The following is a 24,138-nucleotide window of genomic DNA, read 5'->3' on the forward strand; positions in this document are numbered from 1 at the left end:
TTTTAATACCTTAAAATCTGTCGTGGAACTTCTTTATTCCTTGTGTTGGCTATCTGTGTTTTCATTCTCTCTTGGCTAGTGTAAATTACGTTCAGGGTTTTTGAGGAAATAGCTTTTAGTTTTATTGTCACCTCTTTTTTATTTACATAAATCATTACCTTTATCATTTCGTTCCATATATTTAGTTTGATTTTTGATTTCTTCTTTTTCTGATTTTTAAAGGAGTTTGAGACCTTTTCTTTCTCAGATTTTGTTCATTTTATATTCACTTTGTCAAAATGATTTCCTTAAACCTTATCTTTTGTCTTAGTGTTATACTCCTCAACTTAAAATAAATGTACCTTAATATACTTGCATAAAATAAATGCACCTCTGCATTTAACTAAGAATATCTGCTTAGTTATTTCTCAAGACACTGTGAAATGTCAAATATACAAATTTTCTCTAAAGAGTCTACTTTTTGTTTTTACTCTTCTGTGTATAGGCACCATCTGATGCTGACCTGAAAGAACATATGGTCGGAATCATATTCAGCAGGAGTAAACTGACCAACCTACAAAAGCAGGTTAGTTGGTAGCTGGTCAGTTGTTTTTGTCTGTTAGGTTGTCTGGGGATTTCCAGCCTATAAAATGTCCTCTAAATTCATTAAAGCTTTTTAATGCTCCCTTTTCGTTGGTCCTGTAGAATGTGTGTCTGCCTTTTTCTCGAAAGGAATGACTGTATTGCCATACTTATATCACTTTAAAGAGTCAGGCATGGTATCCCAGCACTTAGAAGGTAGAGGAAGGAAGTTCCAGAATTTAAGCCAAGCCCAGGCTATGTAATGAAACATTGTCTCAAAATTTTTTAAAAAAAAAGAGGAAAAAAGTTTGTTACAAATGTTAACTTTCTTATTTTGCTGTTTTTTGTTGCATAGCTTTGTTAGTCCTCTATTTTCCGTAGGTAGATAGATAGGTACTTGGGTGGGTACACTGATTGATTGATTCGAGACAAAATTATACTATGGTAGCCAGACCTTCCTTAAATTTACAATCCTCCTCTCAGCATTTAGAATGCTGGGATTATAGATGGGAGCTTATATACCTACCTGGATATATTCTTTCAGCTGTAAATAACCAGCTATGACAGATGACATTTAAATTTTATTATATTCCTTTTTCCTCTCATTTTTTTCACTCAGGAGGGAGAGTTCTGACAGTTAATAATGCTAATTATATGATTATTAATACTTTAAAGCATAAGTAGGTAGTGGGATAAGTCTAGATTCATACAGGAATGGTAGGTAACATAAAATCTGTACTACAAAAGACAGAAACAAGGCACAAAGGCACATCTTTGATCTCAGCTACTTGGATGGCAGAGAAAGGAGGGCTTAAATTTAATCCTAGTCTAGGTGGCATGGGTACTCATCAAAAAATGGAAAGATGAAAATACTGATTTTTTTAACCCTGCCTATTATTTTTGCATAACACTGAATCTTTTTAAAAGGAGAAAACCAGCATAAATGTATTTATATTTTATTTTTCTGCTTCATTAATTTGGCTATTCATATCAGGTGATTTAATTATTGAGATTTTTGTCATAGTTTCCCCTAGTTTTGTTCCATTGTTTTTAAGATGAGTTAAGAAGATAATATAATAGAGAATGTACTGGTAAAAGAGTATTAAGTCAAGTGTTAACTTGCATTCTTTGCATTTCTTGCTTATTCTAGTAATAGTAATAAGAAAGACTTATAAATAAAATTTTTTATTTTCTATGTTGTCTTCACATAGGTATGTGCTCACATTGTCCAAGCTATTCGCATGGAAGCCACAAGAGTTCGTGAGGAGTGGGAACATGCCATATCCAGCAAGGAAAATGCCAATTCTCAGCCCAATGATGAGGATGCCTCCTCGGATGCTTACTGCTTTGAGCTGCTCTCCATGGTCCTCGCGTTGAGTGGCTCCAATGTTGGCAGGCAATATTTGGCTCAGCAGCTGACTCTGCTTCAAGACCTCTTTTCCCTGCTTCACACAGCTTCTCCTAGAGTCCAGAGACAGGTGACCCATCATGTCACTTCTTCTGTGTTTCTTCTCTGTTGCTTGAAAACTTAAAAATCAGAAGACCTTAAACATGAACTTTTACTACTTTATGATTTGTTTGGGATCAAATTTTAACTCCATGATTTGGTTTGGTTTTTGTTTTGAGACAAGGTTTCTCTGTATGTCCCTGGCTGTCCTGGAACTTACTTTGTAGACCAGGCTGGCCTCAAACTCACAGACATCTGCCTGCCTCTGCCTCAAGAGTGCTGAGATTAAAGGTGTGTGCCACCATACCCAGCAACTCCATGTTTTTTACAGCTGGAAATTCTGTTCTGGTTTACTACTGTAGTGTGATAAATAGTATTCTGGACATTGATTGACTTCTTCTGAAAGACATATTATGTCATTTAATCCAGAACAAAGGTAAAAGCCTTGTTTTTTCATGCGTCTTAGGTGGTCACTACCACTCTGGGAATTCAAAAATGTTTAAATCATATTCTTTCCTTCTCAAAATTAAAAGTATAACTTATTATTAAATTATGTTTCTGAAAAGCCAGGTGGTGGTGGTGCACGCCTTTAATCCCAGCACTCGGGAGGCAGAGGCAGGCAGATCTCTGTGAATTCAAGGGCAGCCTGGTCTACAAAGTGAGTTCCAGGAAAGGCACAAAGCTACACAAAGAAACCATGCCTCAAAAAACCAAAAAACAATAAAATATGTTTCTGTTATTCCCATAGGTGTTGAAGCTATAGACTAGGCACATTTTAAATAACTGTAAAGCACCGTGTTTAAATGTATTCTTTCAATCTCCTTATCAGGTGACCTCCTTACTAAGACGAGTGTTGCCTGAAGTGACCCCCAGTCGTCTGGCCAGCATCATAGGAGTGAAATCTCTCCCCCCAGCAGACATCAGTGACATCATTCACTCAACTGAGAAAGGAGACTGGAATAAGCTCGGTATCTTGGACATGTTTCTGGGATGCATTGCCAAAGCACTCACTGTCCAGCTCAAAGCCAAAGGGACCACCATCACTGGGACAGCTGGCACCACTGTGGGTAAAGGAGTTACAACAGTCACCCTGCCAATGATTTTCAACTCCAGGTTCGTCATTCCCTCGATATTAATATCAAAAAGTTAAAACATCACAAATTTGACCTGAAGGCAGACTTTCTTTGAACTGTCAGCTTCCAAATAATGATATAGAGACTTCTTACTATGAAAGCTTGCTTAGTCTTGTTCCCAACTAGCTCTTCAAGCTTTAAAGCTTTAAATTAATCTGTTTATATTAATCTAAGTTCTACTATGTGGCTTGTTACCTCTGCTCAGTACCATGCATCCCACTTCCTCCGTGTCTGGCTGGCAAATCCCTCCTCTCAGATTCTTCCCTGGAGTTCCTCTCTCTCCTGGGAAATTTCGCCTATCCATTCCTGCCTAGCTATTGGCCATTCAGCTCTTTATTAAACCAAATCAGAAGGTGCCCTGGCAGAGACACATCGTCACAGTATACAAAAAAGATTATCCCACAATATTCACTTATTGGCTCACTTACCAAATAACATCTATAAGCCACTGGCTATGTATGTATAAAAGGAATATCAGGGCCAGCAAAATAACTCAGGTGCCTGCCATGCAAACCTGGTAACCTGCGTTTGATCCCCATAAAGGTAGAAGGAAAGAACAAAGTCAACGCAGATGTCCTCTTCTACACACATTGCAGTATGCATGTCCTCATATTTCTTGTGTGTGCACATACACGCACATAAACACACATATACATTAATAATTTTTTAAATTAAAAGGAATATCATATAGAATATAGAAAGTATGCTTTACATGTAGTATTCAGTATTTGTGTTGAAAAAGATTGAATATCACTCCCTAATTGTATAGAAACAAAAACAAATTACGTTGCTCTTTCCCACAATATAAATAATTAAATAAATGAGGAGGAGGTAAACTTCATATAACTTAATGCTTTTTATATATATTCCTTTTAAAACTTTGCTGAGACAAATTATAGAAGAACATTTTCCTAATCTTAAATTTACTAAACATGAATACCAAAAGCCATGTAGAAAGAGATTGACAAATTTGATGCATAACAGTGAATATAGTTGGCATATATGCTATTAAAATGTTTTTAAATTGAAACAACTATTTGGGAAAATATCTAACGTTACATAATAGACTATTGGCTATTGTAGTTGGTTTTTTTCACTCTTACTTTTTGGTCTTTGGGGACCTTGCCACCCAGCTCCCAAATAAATGCACAGAGACTTCCTTATGAATGCCTGGCTTTACCTAGGCTTGTTTCTAACCAGCTTTTCTTAACTTAAATTATTCTGTCTACCTTTTGCCTCTAGACTTTTACCTTTCTCTATTCTATATACCTTTCTTTCCTCGGTGGCTGGCTGTGTGGCTGGGTGAGTGGCCCTTGCATTCTCTTCTCTTTATCCTTTTCTCTCTCCTCCCTCTTTTTCTGTTCTATTTATTCTTCCTGCCTAGCAGCCCTGCCTGTCCCTCCCCTGCCTAGCTATTGGCTGCTCAGTGCTATTTTAGATTAGTCAGGTGCTTTAGGCAGGCAAAGTAACACAGCTTTACATAGTTAAACAAATGCAACATAAAAGAATGCAATACATCTTTGCATCATTAAACAAATATTCCACAGCATAAATGAATGTAACACATGTTAAAATAATATTCCACAACAGGCCATAACATTAAAATAATGTTTTTAAAAGGGCAAAGAACTAATAAATAAATGTCAGTAACAGTTCACAGAAAAGTTATAAATGTCAATGAACAAAGGAAAAGACACCAGGCTGGAGAGATTGCCCAGCCCAGAAAGTCCTTGCAGCACAAGCATGAGCCCACCAAAGTTCACCTCCCAGAACTTATTGTAGAAGCCAGCGGGTGTGGCCCCTGCCTGTTTTCCCAGGGGTAGGAGACAGAGACAAAGACATCCCTCAAGCTGGCAACAAGACTAATAAGTCAAATGATGAGCTCCAGATCAGTAAGAAACCATGCCTTGATAATAAGGTGAGAAAGGATTAAGAAAGACACCCAGTGTTAGTCTTGGGCCTACATATACACCTACTCACACATGTACCCACACCCACAAACAAACATACACATACACATATCTCACACATATATGTAAATAGAATTTTTAAACAGCAAAATATGTATAGTGCTGAAGAACATTATGAAAGAATAGACATTTTCTTTTTTTAAGATTTTATTTGTTTTTATTTGATATGTATGACTGTTTTACTTGCATGTAAATGCATGTGCCACATACATGCAGTGTCCATGAAGGCCAGAAGAGAGTGTTGACTGTCCTGGAACTGGAATTAGAGTTGTGTGCTACCATGCTGCTGCTGGAATCTGAACATGGTTCTTCTACAAGTTCAACAAATTCTTTTAACCAATGAACCCCCTCTCCAGCCCCATGCATTTTCATCTAATACGGATTTGGGGTGCCAGTTGCTAATGCCTCATTATGTTTTAAATATGCTTAGCCTTTGCACCAGTTCTCCTTAAACTTATATACGTGCACAAAGGTATATGTGCTAGGATGTTCTGTACTTGCGCAATAGCAGAAAATTAGAGAGATGATAGAATAATGTAAATTATGTAATCAACCCGACAATAAAAAGCTACATCCAGAGCATTATCAGTGTCACTTCCTCTGTGCACATAGTGTGACTAACAGGAACAGTCAGCTAAGCAGTGGTTTCCTTACTGATGTCAAGTTCCTTATGTCCAGCCACACATTCTTTCTTATCTCCATGTGCACTGGAAACAGTTGATGGCCATGGACTGTACACTGAAATAGTGGTGATCCAGCAGGTTCTTCTCTTAAGATTTAAGAAAGAGACTTAGGGTAATGCTTTAACTTAAAAATAAATATTCTAGTTGTGAGCTGGAGAGATGACTTAGTGGTTAAGAGCTTTTTGTTTTTTCTATTTTGCTTTTACAGAGGACCAGGGTTCTCTTTCCAGCACACATACTGTGGTTATAACTCCAGTTCCAACAATTACAAGCCCTCTTCTGACTTCTGTGGGCTTCTGCATGCCTAGGTGCATATACATCCATGCTAGCACATGCACATACACGTGAAAATAATAAACACACAGGAGAATAACAAAATGTCCTAATTGGATAACCTACCTGTAATGCCATCACTCAAGTAATGAGGAAGGAGATTAGTAACTTAAAGGCCAGTGTAGGCTTCCTAGCAAGACTCTGTCTCAAAAATAAAAATAAGGGCTAGTGAGATGGCCCGTGAGTAAAGGCGCCTGCAACGAAGCCTCACAGCCTGGGTGTGATCCTCATCACCCACACAGTGCAAGGAGATAGCCACCTCTGAAAATTGTCCTCCGACCTCCACGTGTGTACCATGGCACATTTACACATACATATACACACAAAGTAAATGAATAAAAGTGTAACAAAATAAAAACATTCTAATAATTCAGTCATTTAAACAATTAAAATGCTCTGTCTGGAAATAACATTGTTTTCTTTGTAGTTACCTCCGCCGAGGTGAAAGTCATTGGTGGATGAAGGGTTCAACTCCTACTCAGATCTCAGAGATCATCATTAAGCTTATCAAGGATATGGCTGCAGTAAGTTCCCTTGCTCCTGATGACAACAGCAGTGAGCTAAGCAGGAGTCTGATTGACTCTGCTAAATTAAGAAAAGTACATGATTAGTGTTTAAAGGTTTATTTAAAGACTATTTAGAGTGCTCACCGCTGTGCCTTTGGTCTTGTCATTGGATGGTAAATTTGTCATTAAAGTGTGTTCATTTTAAACTCCTAGTTAATTTACCTGATAATTTAGGTAAGTTTTCTAGGAACTTAAAACATAAAATAAAATGCATTTTTCCTAACTTAAGAAAGAACCTGTATTGAAAATCCAAAAAGGAGTAGGGAAGATTCCTGGAAGTAGAAGTTTCTCATCCTCTTCAGTTCTCGAGGTTTTAAGCCTTTATATTTCTTTACTTATGTCCTGTACCCACTATCTTAAGGTATTGGCTTTGGGGGAAAATCTGGTTTGTAAGGAACAGGGACTTACTCCACTAGTGCTGACTCCCATAAGGTCACTTGTCTCACATTTCACTGTGTCATTAGGAGACATCCTGAGGAGGAGGCATAGGGAACAAAAGGCATTTTAAAGGAGAATGCACTAATTGCCCATTAACAAATTGACTGCATGTATTATGAGATTCTGTGGAAAAGTTGAAGTTCTATTATTTTTCTTAACTGTTGACATTTTCTTAGGCTTCATAGCAAATGGACATTTTCCAGGAAGTCTGTTGAATGAAAATGCTTAACAATGTTTTAAACACCTGAATTCTGTAATAAAGTATTGGTGCTCATTAAAAATCTGTATAAGTGTGGCTAGAAACATGACTCAACAGTTGAGCATACTGGCTGCTCTTGCAGAGGACCTGGGCTCAGGTCCTAGTGCCCACATGGTGGCTCACAACTGCCTGTCATTCCAACTTCAGGGGAATCAGCATCCTCACTGGCTTCCACACACACAGTACACATGCATACATGCAAGCAAACATTCATACATATAAAATAAAAAATAAATGAATGTTTAAAAATACTTTTTAATTACAAGTATATGAAGAGATTGTACACAGAAGTACAGTTCTCTAGAGAGACTAGAAGAAGGTGTGAGATCTCCTGGAACTAGAGTTACAGGCTGTGAATTGCCTGACATGGGTTATTGGGATTCAAACTCAGGTCCTCTGGGAGAGCAGCACTCAAGTCATAATCACCGAGACATCTTGACTACCCCCCAAAATGAATAAATCTTTTTTAAAACACTCAAAAAAATCTGCATAGCTATGCACAGGGTCCTGGGTTGGATTTCCAGCACTGAGAAGAAAGAAATATAGTCCAAATAAAAGCACTCATAGATTGAACCTATGTATAGCATTGAAAGCAATTAATTTAGTAATTATTAGGTATATATGTTTCACGATAAATACCGAGGTTTTTATAGCCAAAACTTTCAAGCATAGAAACCTTATTTGTCCCTCTTATTTTTATCCAAATATGAAATAAAGTGGATTTTTTTTCCTACAGGAAAACAGTGTTGAGGCTTTAAATTTTTATTCACTTTAAAATCATCAAAATAGAGATTAGCAATTGAATTCTCATAATACTGTAAAGGACTTAATAGTTTGTGCCCCTCTCTAGAAGCTCATGGTCTTGCTATAAGTATTCTCTTTGGTGAGAGGTGTTAATTTAGAGAAAAGAGTTTGGTGTGATGACACAATTCTGGGTAATTAATAAGATACTCTGTCCTGCTCAATAGGGTCACCTGTCAGAAGCTTGGTCCCGAGTGACAAAAAATGCTATTGCAGAAACCATCATTGCCTTGACCAAGATGGAAGAAGAATTTAGGTCTCCAGTGAGGTGTATTGCAACAACTAGAGTGAGTTTTTATCGTTTTAAATTTGGTCTATATCATTATGTGTTTGTAATCAATAAGTCAACTTTGTCCACATTTATAGTTAAATAGGTATTCATCAAAAATGTTATGTTTTAAATGTGGTAGTAATCACTGTTCACTATGGCACTTTTATCAACTTTTGTTATTATTTAGGAAGTTGAGGCTAAGCTGATTAGGAAAGTCTAAGTGATGCTGTGTATATCATCTTTCTACTGACCTATTTACCGTAGCTTACCTCAGTAAATTGAGTAGTAGTGCTGTGCTGTGACAAACTGATGATCCTTAAGAGATAAGACTCCCTCCTACACAGTTCTTTCTAATGAAAAGCTCTCGCTCAGCTTCTAGGTTTGTATGCTTTGTTTTTACAAGACAGCACTTGGGCTTGGAGAAAGGGCTCAGCAGTTAGAGCACTTGTTACTCTTGCAGAGAATCGGGTTTGGTTCCCATCGTCTATCTACATGGTGGCTCACAACTATTGTAACTCCATTTCTGGGGCATCTGACACCCACTCCTTACCTCCACAGACATACAAGTGGTGTACATACATATATATATACATTGCAGGCAAAATACTCATGCACATAAAATAAATAAATCTAAAAATGTTTTAAAACAATACATGCCAATTTTAGGTGGGGTTGAATTTCTGAGGAAATAGAATTACATTCTTTAAATGAGACATCTAATTTTTAACATACTAGGTTTATGAGCCATATAATTCCAAAGGTAATTTAAGATAGTAGAGGGCAGTGTGACATCATTAGGAACAGTTCACACTAATAGGAATCTTTGAGATTAATTCTCCAAAGTCTGTAAAAGAAGATGTTATGTTTTGTTAGAACAGAAAAAAACTGGTTTATATGTTAGCATGCTAATGAGTATGACACTTAAACAATGTTTACAGTTACCCTCTTTCTACCACTCATGGATTCTTTCATTCTGTATTTCCTTTTCACTTAATATAGATTTTCTTTTTTGTTCATTTTTTTTTCAATTTTTCATTAATGATTGAATATATCATTTTATATAAAACTAAAATTCACTCTTTTTATGCCTCAGAAATGTTAAAATGTTTCATATGCATGTGTCTGTGTGTGTACATGTGTGTGATGATATTGTGTGATGACCTGTGTGCATGTTTGAGTGTGTATGTTCATTTGTGTGATTACAGGTGCTTGTGTGCCTATGGCACATAGTGTGGCAGTCAGGACAGTCTCAGGTGTCGTTGGAGACAGAGTCACTTGATGGTTTCCTGCTGCAGACAGCAGGCTGGCTTGCCACAAGGCTTCTGGTACTCCTGGTCTCTGCATCTCGCCTTGCACAGGAGCACTGCGATTACAGACATGCACTTCCTCATGCCCTGCTTTACATGAGGTCGAACAGCGTGAACTCGGGTTCTTACCTTTGCATAGCTATCTGTCCCGCCACCTCAGATTTTCTTTCTAAAGATTGTCAGACATTAATTTATGGCAAAATGTACAAAGTAGGCCCTTTGAGACAACAGAAACTTCTGAAGAACTGTTATTATGTGGAAAAACTTAATATATACCCAGCTACTTAAGGAACTGCAAAACTAAATAGCTGCATTGGGAATATAGAACTTTAGATACATAAGTAGCTGGAAAAAATACACAGTAAACATGTACAGCAAATATTACTCCTATAAATGATTGATTTTCGTACATCATTGATAAAGGACAGTTTCATGTCAGGTAGAAAACAGTGGTTCTGTATAGAAATAATCCTTTGCTCAGCTGGTGTCCACTGGGAGCATGGCACATTTGCAGTGACATCAGGAAAATGCAGATGCTCCTGAGAATCTATACATTCTCAAACGGAGCCTGCATTTATTTAGCTGTTGTTATCTGTGTCAGACAGTGAGCACTTCCTAAGTGTGTTCCCATACATCATCAGTAATACAGCAGCCTTTCTCCTACAGCTCTGGCTTGCTCTCGCATCGCTGTGTGTTCTTGATCAGGACCATGTGGATCGCCTGTCATCAGGAAGGTGGATGGGAAAAGATGGGCAACAGAAACAAATGGTAAGGTCAGGATTGTTCGTAAGTACTTTGTTTCTTTGTGGTTAGTGTTAGTTTGTAGGGAAAGCAGCAGATCAAACTCTTGAAAACATATCCAGTTTGACCAAGTTCACCTCATAAACGTACTTTACACTTTAGAAAATCTAGGGGCTTGTATTTGACTATATAAAAAACTCCCTCCTCTGATTGATGTTTATATCAACAAAATTTGAGGTCTGACTGATTTGTTCTAAAATGTGATTATTCTTGGGACTAAAAGAAGAAAAACAATAAGAGGAACAATGTGACATACCCTCTTTGTAACTCGAGGAGGCTTATCAATAAATAGCTTTAGTCATTTCAGAGGGGGCATGATGTCAGCCCTCTCAACATTTTCTGATAAATGTTTAAGTTTTTATAATAAACTGTACTCATTTATCATTCAGGGGATTTGGATATGTAACTGGGAGACCAGTAAGTCACTAAATAAAGTGTTAACATCTTCCTTTTAACCATTGACACCACATGCACATTAATCTTATTGGATAGTTTTGAGACATTTTGATAGCTCAGTATATACCTGCAATAGTTCTGTTTAACACTGAAATTTTAAAAGTATTGCAGATTTTAAAATACAGTCTATCAGTATCATAAATATTTGTCTGAGGTTTTCTTGTAAGTCTAATGTAGCATGTGAAAATATCTTCCTCCAGCCTATGTGTGATAACCATGATGATGGTGAAACTGCAGCTATCATCTTGTGCAACATCTGTGGAAATTTATGTACTGACTGTGACAGATTCCTTCATCTGCACCGACGAACTAAAACTCACCAGAGACAGGTGGGATTTCTGTCTTCACACCCAGATAAGTATCTGGGACATGAAAAGAATTCTGAAGTAATGTAGGAATGAACTAAGGGGAATGGGCACTGGAATTTGTGGCCTTATTTGAGCTCTCAGTTGTCTTTTCTATTAACTATAAACTGAGCAAATGCTTCTTTTCCAAGACTTAGTTGGCACTCTAATTTATAAACCTGGAGCTGTTGTGAAGACTGAAGAGAGCACTGGAGAGGTCTAGAACTTCTTACAGTGCTTTATAAAGAAAGCCATTGTTGTTGAATGATTAGGTTTGTGCTTCTACCCAGAAACACAAACACCTTTATCCTTTTTCTGTAATGGAACAACAGGTCTTCAAAGAAGAAGAAGAAGCTATAAAGGTTGACCTTCATGAAGGCTGTGGTAGAACAAAACTGTTTTGGTTGATGGCATTAGCAGATTCTAAAACAATGAAGGCAATGGTGGAATTCCGAGAACACACAGGTAAAAGAGAATTAAATGTTGAGTCATAACTTAAAAAGGGGAGGAAGAACCATGTCTACAGTGTATAATAAGTTAGATACTTAATGATAGCCTTTGACCACGTATGTTTGGTAGACACAGTCATCTATGTTAGAAAGAGTATCAGACTATAAGTCAGGAGACCCCATTTGTCACTAACCTGCCAGGTAACTGTCTTACTGTTCCATGGCCTCATGAAGAGACACCATGGCCAAGACAACTCTTATAAAAGAAAACATTTAATTTGGGTTTACTTACAGTTTCAGAGGTTAGTTCATTATCGTCATGTGGGGAGCATTTTGGCACAAATGGTGCTGGAGAAATAGCAGAGAGCTTTTCATCCTGATCCTCAAGCAGGCAGGCAGAGAGAAACCAGGCCTGGTGTGGGCTTTTGAAACCTCAAAGCCTACCCCCAGTGACATACTTCCTCCAACAAGGCCACTCCTCCTAATCCTTCTAACCCTACGGTTCTGCTCCTTGGTGAAGCATTCAAATATGTGAGCCTATGGGGACCATCATATTCAAACCACCACAGGGACTTAACCTCTGCAGAATCATTGCCTTATACTACATAAATCTTTGTAAGTGAGCCTCCCACTTTAATGAAGAGTGTAAAAGTGAATGCACTACTCTGGATACCATGTCTATGTCACTAATACCTGTCTTAACTGTAAAGCCCTATGATTTTGTGACCCTTCTTAGAGTCTTATACATTTAGTGCTTCTCGGGGCTTTCTCAATAGTTCTGTTGTAATAATAAAGATGACTAGGCAATCTTTTAAGCAATACTTTGTATGTGTCTAGTACATTTGAACCTCAGACAGTTTTGATCCACTTTTGTTTTTGTTTTTTGGTTTGGTTTGGTTTGGTTTGGTTTTGCGTTTTGGGTTTTTGAGACGGGGTTTCTCTGTACAACAACCCTGCCTGCCCTGGAATTCTATAGACCAGGCTGGCCTCAGACTCACAGAGATCCACCTGCTTTTGCCTCCTGGCTGCTGGGATTAAAGACATGCACTACTGCCTGGCTTCATTCTAATTTTTTATAAAATAAAATCTTACATATTATAAGCTTAATGTTACAACAAAACGTGAAATTTTGTGGGTTTTAGCACAGCTGCTGTCTGCCACTTATCCCACTGACACAAATTTCTCTTGTTGGCCTTGGGCATAAATCTGAATAAATTAACTGTATGAAGGTGCCATTCATGCTACCACATGAGCCTTTTCTCAAAACTGGTTTGTTTTTCTCTCATAATCTGTCAGTTTTCTACATTAATAAATGTCATGTCAAACCATCTTTTTTGATATAAATGCTGCTTTTCTTTTCCAAGTATGTTCTGCAGTCATTTCTGGAATCAGTGATTGATCCTAAAATTTGTGTGCCCATATGTGAAAATAATCAAGGCCTTTATTTTGAGGAATTCTCACCCTTCTTTAAATATCTCAACATATTTAAATTCTTTTCAAAATTGCAGTTTCTTGGGTAGATATTTTCTATTTTTCGGGTTTTATAATCTAGTCAGATTTTGTACTGTCATGTAATTTTGTCATATAAAAATACTAAAAAAAATTCCCTTTATTCTATGTGCTTTAATTTTTTTTAATTAGAATGTTTATCTAGTGTTGTGCGTTTTGAGTAAGGGATTGCCAGATCTGCTCAGTCTACTAACTTGACTAGATATATAGTCTGTTTCTTCTGCTAAAAAGGTATAAACCTGTCAAGTTTATTTTGTATTAGATGTATCTTTAGTTTCTTAGCCCTTCGGTGATTATTTTCTTTATATTTAAGGTAGCTTACAGCCTTTACTAAGTGAAAGAAATCCAGTTTTCTATTTCAAAATTAGCTGTATTGCAATATAAAAAAACATGCCTTCATGGAAGATTTTTCTTCTCCTTGAACCTAGGCAAACCCACCACAAGTAGTTCAGAAGCATGCCGATTCTGTGGGTCCCGGAGTGGAACAGAGTTATCTGCTGTGGGCAGTGTTTGTTCTGATGCAGACTGCCAGGTAGGTAGCTAGTAAGAGGTCAGGCCATCCCAGGAAGGAAGATCATATGGTCTCACAAAGCATCTTTATGTATTGTAAGTAGGGTTGTAGTTCTGCCTCAGTACAGTTTTTTTTTGTCACAGCCCAAAGGTGACCTTTTGTGTCGCTTACTCATCACCACCCTGTAGCTAGAGTTTTCCTGCATGGCCCACAGTCAGGACAAATCTTTGTCACCGGCCAGTCCCACAGCTGCTCAGACCCAACCAAGTAAACACAGAGACTTATTTTGCTTACAAACTGTATGGCCGTGGCAGGCTTCTTGCTAACTGTTCTTATATCTTAAATTAATCCATTTCCACAAATCTATACCCTGCCACGCGGCTCGTGGCTTACTGGCATCTTTTCATGCTGCTTGTCAGGGTGGCGGCTGGCAGGTAGTGATTCCTTCTGCCTTCCTGTTCTTTTATTCTTCCTCTCTGTTAGTCCCGCCTAGCCACGGGCCAATCAGTGTTTTATTTATTGACCAATCAGAGCAACTTGACATACAGACCATCCCCCAGCACAGCCAAGTGCAGACCATCTCAGACACCTGCACTCAGGCCCGTGATCCTAATCATCCTCTATGCAGACCTGCTAGGTAAAGCCACGAGGAACCCAAGAACGGGCTCCCACAGGACATACAGAACATCCCACAGCACCATCCTAAGTATTTAATTTTGTTCTGGAAACAGTTAAGGTATCTAATCACATAGGGCAGAAGAGATGGTTCAGTGGCTAAGAGCATCTGCTACTCTTGCAGAGGACCCAGGCTTGAATCCCAGCACAGGCCTCCATAGGCAAACACACATACAACATACATGCATCAGAACTTTATGCTTCATGCTTATGTATGACTCCAAATCGTTAAAGTCATAGTTCACTTTTTATTAGTGATTTATTTGATTATATGTAATCAAATCCCTTAATTCTATTAAAAGTAAAACTCTGTTAATCCTAGTCTATAGTGAAAGCATAGAATAATCATTGTTATTTTGTTCTAATAGGTATTTCTTGTAAAGTAGTACATGCCCTCCTTAATCATTGTAATTGCAATTCGTCTTCAATAGGAATATGCTAAGATAGCCTGCAGTAAGACACATCCTTGTGGACATCCATGTGGAGGTGTTAAAAACGAAGAACATTGTTTGCCCTGTCTGCACGGCTGTGATAAAAATGCTACCACACTGAAGCAAGATGCTGACGACATGTGCATGATCTGCTTCACTGAAGCCCTCTCTGCAGCCCCGGCCATTCAGGTTGCCTCAGCTCTTAAGTGTGCCTAGATTTTAACAGGACAACATATAAACATGTTTCTTAAATATAGAGATGATTGGAACTTCCTTTAGTTTGCGAAGGAAAAATTTCCTGTTAATATATATTCATTGATATATGTTGAGAAAAAATTCTGTTATTTCATGTTCTGTTTCCATTCTGCATGTCCACCTATTATTTGGTGATTTTTATGAACCTGTGTATAAAGTGATATGAAGGGAGAAATGATTAGTTTCAAGTAGCTAAGCTCTTCTTAATTTCTGAAACACAATATGTCATAGTATATGTACCTAATCTGTATGTAGTGATATATAATTCAGTACACAATAGAGGTTAGCAGTATATTGGCTAAATAAGAGTTTTAGTTTTGACATTTATGTGTATTTTTAATTCTTATAATTGATTCTAAGATAATGAATAGTCTCAACAAAATTTTAAGTCATTAAATCAGTGTCTTTCATCTATATGATAGCTAATTAGTTTCACATTTCCCTGACCTAGCCTACTTTACATATGTAGTTTTTATATAAGCGGCATTAAATGCATGATTAGAAAAATTATAAGTTGAAAACCTAGTCAATAGTGTCCCATGAATAATTTCTAGAAGTACTAAGATCTCTCAGTACTAAAGTGCCTCCTTCACACAAACTCTCCTACATTGAAGAGTCTCCCGGTTACTTGAGTGCTGTGCTCACGTCCTTCTTCTTTCTTCTTTTAGCTGGACTGCAGTCATGTATTCCACTTACAGTGCTGTCGGCGGGTTTTGGAAAACAGATGGCTTGGGCCAAGGATAACATTTGGATTCATATCATGTCCCATTTGCAAGGTGTGGAAGGAACCTGAACCTACTTACCTATGTTTTATTTCTTTTTATCTTTGCTTTTATCTCAGGTAGCTACCAGGATCTCCTAGTGTCCTTTCCTGTTCCTATTTCCTGTCCCCTAGCCTCTGTTAGCTTCTGTCCTCATCCAAATAGAACCTGAAACATTGTAAGATCTCCCTAGAGTAGTTATGGGTTATTAGAGATATACCTCAGTGGTAGACTGTTTTCTTATCATTTAGACATCCGTGGGAGGAAACACATTTATTGTCACCAAATTGTCAAGTAAAAGCTGCCTAAATTGAATTAAACATCTGATATATGACAGGAGAAATGTTAATGTATTAGTGGTGGACGCATCACTGTTTAGACCTACTGAGAGTTGCGTCATATGACATGGCTGTGAGTAACTAACAGAGAAAGGACCCTCTGGTGCCTGCAGGGCCTGAGATCTGCTATTAAAAAAAAAAAAAAAATGAACTATTGACATTTAGTACCTTTAGAACAGATGCTCTTAGAACTAGTTAAAATAAGAACATTTCTCTGGCATTACAACACATTTCTATAAAGCAGTAAGTGAAGTAGGGAATTGCTTAGGCAACCTAATAATGATTAATAAAGCACCTTTGTTAAAGAATGTAACAGTGTCTTCTCCATGTATCTTGTTTTATTAAATACAAGCTGTTGTAATGGACTTAGTATGAAAAAACTTACCATAATCATTGCTTAGTTAGACGAGGGAATATTAAAAAATTACAGTATTTCGTTCTCCCTTTTCATGGGGCCACGGAACAGTCATGTTTAGGAGTCTAGAAAAGGCAGAGAAGATAGTACAGAGAGTATTAGTCATCTCTAACCTGACACGCTACCCCATCTCTAAGGAGCCAGCTTGCACTCACAAGCCACACATGAGGTCATGTATCATATCGTGGCAGCAAGATAACCTTTGTTCCCAGAACAGCTAAGACAGAGGGAGATAGACTTCAGTCAGGAAATAACAAAGCTAAAAAATGGAAATTTTATGCAGAGTCCTGATTCTCCCATTTTCCTTGCTCTTGGCAAAAAAGTTTTTAAGGACTTTTCAGAATTATTTTTAATTAGTGCTTTATAGACACCGTGTTTCTAACTAGCTATCTCCTGGTACAATGGTTGACACTTGGGTGCACACTAAATGTTTGTTGAACTATTCTATAAATGCTTCTGTTAAAAATACTATTTGTATTTCAGAACAAAATTAATCACACAGTATTAAAAGACCTGCTTGATCCAATAAAAGAGCTCTATGAAGATGTCAGAAGAAAAGCCTTAATGAGATTGGAATATGAAGGTCTACATAAAAGTGAAGCAATCACAACTCCTGGTGTCAGGTTTTATAATGATCCAGCTGGCTATGCCATGAATAGATATGCATATTATGTTTGCTACAAATGCAGAAAGGTATGCTACAAAGTAGCCTAAAGAGCTAAGCCCTGGAGATTGCCCATATAATTAAGTTAAATTGTATAGTGACATCTAATTATTCTTAAAACTTAAGCTAGAAATTTGAATTGAGAAAGCTTGATGCAGTGTTTCAAATTCAAGTAATTTACATAACTGGGGAGACGGCAATACTTTTTACCTAAACAAACTTTTTCTAAAGTTTGCAGTATTTCCATACAAAGGATACTTCCCATTGTGATGAGTTCCTTGCTGCCTGGTACAACTGGTTCTTAAATAGCTGCTCTAATGCCGATCTATGGATCTCTCTTGTTTTAGCAGCTCTCTACTTACTAGACTGTACCTCCTTCTTTTGGGTGACTTCTGAAACATTCGTGACTTTTCCTACCCCTTACACCATTAGGACCTTCCCAATTCTTTGAGGCTTATTTACCAGACATTTGAATGTCTCACAGATACTTGGATGATGTTATCTGATATAGTATACATCAACCTTCACTTCCCCAGTGCAAAGTCCTCTGATTCTGCCTGCAGATTTCTGAGTCTCTGTTTTCAGTTATATCTTGAGCAGCTCTGTCTTCTTTTCTAACTCTAGTGTCTTCCAGAGCTTTTCTGTGGTATCCCTAAACTCCATTCCTTCCTTATAGTGCTTGCTGTTAGTAGGTTAGTATTTCTAAATCTCAGATCCATCTGGGTCATTCTTCTTTTCTAATCTTGTAATACTATCTACCTCTGCATCCTCACCTCCAATAAGAACAATATACTGAACAATATACATTTCCCCAGATTCAGCCATGATTGCTCCATCACTGATGGCCCCCATGGTAGTACACAGTTCACTGCTCTTTCTAGAATGTTCTTCTGTACCCCTGCTGCACATTTGATTTCCACTGTAGCTGTATACACACATGTGCTCCATCTGACTCTACTTCAGGATTCAGCTCCAGTTTCTCCTCCTCTGTAATGGGCTCACACTTCCCAGCATCATCATCTCTGCCTACAATTTCATTGTCTTGCATACATCCATTTTAACACTTAACCTACATTATTTTTGTTGGTTTACTTGTCTCTCTGCCCCATTTTTAAGCTCTGTAAAGACAAAGAATGTATTGTTTCCATTTCTCTATATCCAGTACTTGATGCTTAGTCAATACTATGAATACTAGATTAATTAGAGAATGAATGAATGAGTGAAGGAACGATACACAGTCCTGCAGTATGATAAAGAAAATAAAAATAATAAATGGAAGGCTAAGTAAATGATAGGCACATGAATATACACACATATATATACAAGGAAAGACTAAGGGTATATATTTATAAAAGCAGTATTGTTACAAATAATAAAATATTTATTTATGTGTGATTACTGTGCAAACATCATAAATGAATATTGTGCTACCATTGGGGTAACAGTCATGTGTTTGAGAAGTCAAGCCGAGTAGAAGATGTGGAAAACTGAAGCAGCTGGAATACACAAATTGGCCTGGGAGAAATGACATACTGGTAGAGCCAAATTTAGCTGACAAATGACCATCTGTAAACTCTGCATCAATGGAGTCTGTCTTCTGACCTGTTTTTCTAGGACAGAGAATAGATTTATATTGACTCACCTTATTTATTCTCAGTTTTTGACTACAGACATGATGGACATGTAAATTGTCCCAATTTCTTGGCCTCATTTGTTTTGTGCCCTAAACAAGTAAAAATAAATTGGCCATCGGGATAATTTTATTCATTCTGGAGTTCATATTGGATATTATTGAATTCTGAATATAGTATAGGTTATAAGTATGAGCAGTATTCTGAAGAGAATTCATTAAATTTCTGTTCTTTTCAAAAATTGTATGATCAGAAAATGCTTCAGTTGATACGTTTGCTTCTTACTAAGCTTAGAATTTTAATTCTGTCCTAATTTATGTCAAGCACACTTTCTTATGTATTATTGTGACTTAGGAATTGATAAGCATGTTTTAAGCACTAAAAAGGAATATGTTGTTTAAGATTTAAAAATGAGAAAAACTCCCAACTTTGCCCTAAAAAAGCATCATTTGTATTTACTTGATACATTTTTCCTCATACTTGTTTGGAATATTGTATGTTCTCTCATTATTTTCCTTTAAGAGCACAATTGTTCAGACTCCCTCCTTCTGAAAGTATGTCTGCATTCCAAAATTAGCATAATATATTTATTAATAAATTAGAACTAATAAATTTATTATTACAATGAATTTATTGTAAGCCAGACATGGTGGCACATGCCTTTAATTCCAGCACTTGAGAGGCAGAGACAGGCAAATAACTGCATTTCAGGCCAGCCTGTTCTGCAGAGCAAGTTCTAGGACAGCCAGGGCTACTAGAGAAAGCCTGTCTCCGAAAAACAAAAGAAAAGAATAAATGAATGACTAGCTTTATTCTTGGCCCCGATTCTCCCTGCAGTCATCAGTATAGACATGTTTCCCTGGCATGTGAGGGAGTGGCTAACAGACAAGTCTCCATCTGGAGTTTACTGCAGCCTCACTGTCTCCGCGCACTAGCTTCATGTGAACATGGTTTCTCCATAGGCGTATTTTGGTGGTGAAGCCCGCTGTGATGCTGAAGCCGGACAAGGAGATGATTATGACCCCAGAGAGCTCATCTGCGGTGCCTGTTCTGATGTGTCCAGGGCTCAGGTAGGGAGAACGTTTTATTAGACACTATCAAAGAGTCAGAGCTGGGCCTGGGGAGATGGCTTAGCACTTAAGAGCATTTGCCGCTGCTCTTCCAGAGGACCCAAGTTTTATTCCTAGCACGCTCATCAGGCAGCTCACAACCTTCCTTAACTCCAGCTCTGAGGGATCGACAACCTCTAGCCTCCAAGGGCACCTGTACTCCTACTCACAAACACACATGCCGGCACACACACACCTACACAGAGTAAAAATAATAAAAATAAACCTTTTCTTGGTCAAAAATCTATTTTTAAAATAAGACCAATTATCCATGACCCACACCACCCCTGCAGGTGGTGTATTCTGATATGTATCAGGATCGTACATGATTTTCCAAATTTGTTCATGTATGTTATTTCTTTTCAATATTTTCATTCTATAGTCATCTTCCATGAAATGATATATTTGTGGGTGGAGGGAGAGGTTTGGTTTTTCAAGACAGGGTTTCTCTGTGTAACAGCCCTGGCTATCTTGGAACTCACTCTGTAGACCAGGCTGGCCTCGAACTCACAGAGATTTGCCTGCCTTGCCTCCCAAGTGCTAGGATTAAAGGTGTGCACCACTGCCTGGTGTGATACTATATTTAAACAAGGAAAAAAAATTATTTCATTTCATAAACCTGCACTCAAACTTTTAGGCTCTCCCATCTTTAATGAAACTTTCATAGTATACCTATGAGATTGGTAGATAGTAAAATATTATTGTGCAACTTGCTAGGTGAATAAAACATTCATGAGGAAATAAGTTTGCTCATTAGTCAGATAGACTGTGTGGGAGATTAAACTTGAACTTGAGGCTTTGGTCAGATCTTTTGGGCCACACGTTTACTCATTAATTTTTTTAGCCTATACCATTGTTTTTTCAATCAGCTTTCAGAGCTACATATGCTCTCAAAATATTGATTAATAAGCTATGCACTTATTAAGTCTACTATACATGTATTCAGCTATTGTAAGTATAGTTGAAATACCTCACTATAATCTTGTGTTTCTCTCATCTTTTGTTGTAGATGTGTCCCAAACATGGAACAGACTTTTTGGAATACAAGTGTCGCTACTGCTGTTCAGTGGCTGTCTTCTTCTGTTTTGGAACAACACACTTCTGTAATGCTTGTCATGATGATTTTCAAAGAATGACTAGCATTCCTAAGGAAGAACTCCCACACTGTCCTGCGGGTATGTTTTCAATATTTTTAGCTCACACTCATGATCTATAGAGTATTGGGATTTAAACTTTCTAATGGTAGCTTTCTGAATGTGATAAAATGCTGAGGTCATGTGAAGGATGAACCATCTCCTGAGGAACAAGAGCAATATCTACTGGGAATTAGAAAAGTCTGCTGCCAGAGAAGGAAAAACAAGCTGTGTGAAGTTCAATGTCTTAAATTCATGGCAGAACCACGTGAAAGGATTGTTTTAATTGATTTTGGGGGTGGAGGGGATTAACTGTGATGCCTTTCATATACTAGCAAATACCATCGAATACAGTCTTTGTAGTTTTTATTTGGGAACAAGGTCTCAGTAGGTTTCCCAAGCTAGCCTAAACTCACTGTAGCCCAAGCAGAGGCCCCAAATCTGCAGTCTCCGTGCCCTAGCCTCCTGACAGGTTGGGATTACAGGCCTGGCCACCAGGCCCAGTTTGTGATGTTTTAGGGGTTGTTTTTTTTTTTTGCGCCCTCCCCTTGGGGGGGGAGGCAGGGACGGTGTTTTGGGCTTTTTGTTTATTTGTTTCCTTGAGGAGTTTTCCATAAGGTAGACAGACGATGTAGACTACTTGGAAAGTGGCAGCACAGTAAGTACCAGAAAGCTAGGAAAATTAGAGTCCACCAAGAATACAGAAGAAATGGCTGTCCATGGAGATCAGGCTAAGGAAAAAAGAACACAAAACCCAAGAATCTTAAAAAAAAAAAAATTGTAAGATGTCAGAAACCTCATGGTCATAGGGAAGAGAATACCAGGCTTGAGAGTTAGGGAGTAGAGAGAGGTAAATAAGAAGGAGAGGAGAATTTTATGTGAGCTGTGTCTGTAGTTAGTATAGATACAATACACAGTGACAATATATAGTTTTGTTCCAGCTTGAAAGCACACCTCCCACCTTTGGCTTGTACAAATGGTAGGTCCCCTAGAAATCAGTGCAGTGGCTTCACCTCTCATACTCACCACCCTGCAGTCCCAACTATGGGATATACTGTAGGGGAGAACAAACAGGCAAATTCCAGGGCTCATTACAACAGTTCATGTAATAGTAAAAGTTGGTAAATAACAGTAGGGTCCAACAAGGGAGTTGGCTGATACCAAACACTGCCAGTTACTATTTAAAAATAGGATTTAAAAATAGGAGGAGGAGGCAAAGGATGAGCCTCTTTGTGCTGATCTGTATAGATCTAAGACATAGCATAGGTGAGAAAAGCAAAGCACAGATCAGTGTTTGCACTGTGCTGCCTTTGGGAAGAAAGGGAAAAGTGGGATATAGACTCATTTATATGTGCATGAGTAAATATTGCAAAATAGACAAGAAACAAGAAAACTTGAATTGATTAACTACTGAGGAGAACTGGGGTAAAATTGTAGAGATGGAAAAGTAAATAGGTGATTATAATTTAAAAAAAACCCTTTAACATTTTGACTTTTAAGTCATATTAAATATATTGCCATTTGTTTGTGTCAAATAAAAATTGTTTTACTGATCCCCATAAAAATCCCCTCTAATTGATAGCAGACTTGGAAAGAAGTAAATTGAAAATGATATGAGAGACCAGAGTATTTAGGATGACTGTCAGTAAATGAAGATGAGAGCCTGATAATGAGGAAGACAGTTGAGCTAACATCAGCAAATGGAGTGAAGAGCAGGGAGTATCAGAGTATCTTAGTTCTGAAGGAAAGTGGAGTATTCAGTAGAAGTTGTAGTCAAAGTCTGGAAATAAACAAAAGTCAGGAGAAAGTCCTTTATGCTTCCTGGCCTTAGGTCATGGGAGAAGCCTAGGCAACAACCAGTTTGAGTTGAGAAAATTTGAAGGCAAGCATAATCATCTGGGAAAATCCAAATTTTACTAATGATGGAAATGGTATTTCCTTAAAACAAAAATGCCAAGAGTGATGTTTGCAAAGAAGTATTCCAAAGGACATAGTGGTGGGGTAGTAGCTGAGATGAGAGGGCAGGGCAGGGCTTCCATGTGTGTGCAGATGACCAAGTCATACTACAGAGGGACTTTGTCCTTTACCCAGTTGTGAGTCACAGGAGTGAGGCAGCCCAAGAGTGGAGAAGGAAAGAGGAAGGAACTAATTAATATTCATCCCCTGGGCGTTTTCATATTTATTTTCTTATTTAATTTTTTTCAAACCTCCAAAGTGGAGAGTATTATCTCCACGTTCACAAATTGAAAGTTGATCCTAAAGAAATTAGTGAACTGGCCTAAGCTATCTTAAGTATCAACACGTATCCTAAAGTTTGCTCACCCAGCCTCACACCTTCCCATTTGTCAGCTATTCAGAGAACTGAAATGACTAGAAGTTAGAGTGTACAGCCATACCAGTAGAGAAGATAGCCATATGCAGTGTGCTTAAAAGGATGGAGGAGCAATTCTGTACCACCCTCAACTCTATTCATGGTCCCATCTAATATGTGGATGAGGACAGGAGTAGAGATGAGGAGCTGAAGTAGACTGTCGCAGTCTTTTTAGAGTCTCTACCCAATGTCATGAATTCACAAGTTTACTAACAAGTGTATCTGTCACCATTCTGGAGTTGGGCAAGTCTGACTTCAAGATTCTGGCAAGCTGCTTAGTGTCTAGGGGGCCCACTCTCTTGTTTCTAGTCAGTACCTTCTTGCTGTGCTCTTCATAGGACAGAAGGCCTCCCAGGTCAATTCACTTATAATGATTCCATTCCTATTATGTGCTCCACCCTCTTGACTCAGCCACGTCCCAAGAGCCCACCTCCTAATGCCATCACAAATTTGTGGGCCATCAGAATATTCAGGCTATAATATAATTCCCATATGTCCATGCCTAAAGATTTTATT

General features: G+C 37.9%; 1 protein-coding gene across 15 annotated transcripts in view; it reads left to right on the forward strand.

Annotated features, from left to right (window-relative positions):
- Positions 1 to 24,138, forward strand: part of Mycbp2 (MYC binding protein 2) — a 249,377-nt gene that overhangs the window by 223,065 nt on the left and 2,174 nt on the right. For all 15 annotated transcript variants that reach the window (XM_028864803.2, XM_028864805.2, XM_028864804.2 and 12 more), the window contains 14 exons: positions 485 to 565; positions 1,773 to 2,039; positions 2,838 to 3,121; positions 6,555 to 6,651; positions 8,359 to 8,478; positions 10,436 to 10,537; positions 11,227 to 11,355; positions 11,703 to 11,835; positions 13,757 to 13,860; positions 14,946 to 15,134; positions 15,869 to 15,976; positions 17,198 to 17,407; positions 19,972 to 20,079; positions 21,128 to 21,293. In XM_028864803.2, the coding sequence (XP_028720636.1) occupies positions 485 to 565; positions 1,773 to 2,039; positions 2,838 to 3,121; positions 6,555 to 6,651; positions 8,359 to 8,478; positions 10,436 to 10,537; positions 11,227 to 11,355; positions 11,703 to 11,835; positions 13,757 to 13,860; positions 14,946 to 15,134; positions 15,869 to 15,976; positions 17,198 to 17,407; positions 19,972 to 20,079; positions 21,128 to 21,293 (2,098 nt within the window). The remainder of the gene's footprint in view (positions 1 to 484; positions 566 to 1,772; positions 2,040 to 2,837; positions 3,122 to 6,554; positions 6,652 to 8,358; positions 8,479 to 10,435; positions 10,538 to 11,226; positions 11,356 to 11,702; positions 11,836 to 13,756; positions 13,861 to 14,945; positions 15,135 to 15,868; positions 15,977 to 17,197; positions 17,408 to 19,971; positions 20,080 to 21,127; positions 21,294 to 24,138) is intronic.

The sequence above is a fragment of the Peromyscus leucopus genome, chromosome 9 (assembly GCF_004664715.2).
Source record: "Peromyscus leucopus breed LL Stock chromosome 9, UCI_PerLeu_2.1, whole genome shotgun sequence".
NCBI classification, from domain to species: domain Eukaryota; kingdom Metazoa; phylum Chordata; class Mammalia; order Rodentia; family Cricetidae; genus Peromyscus; species Peromyscus leucopus.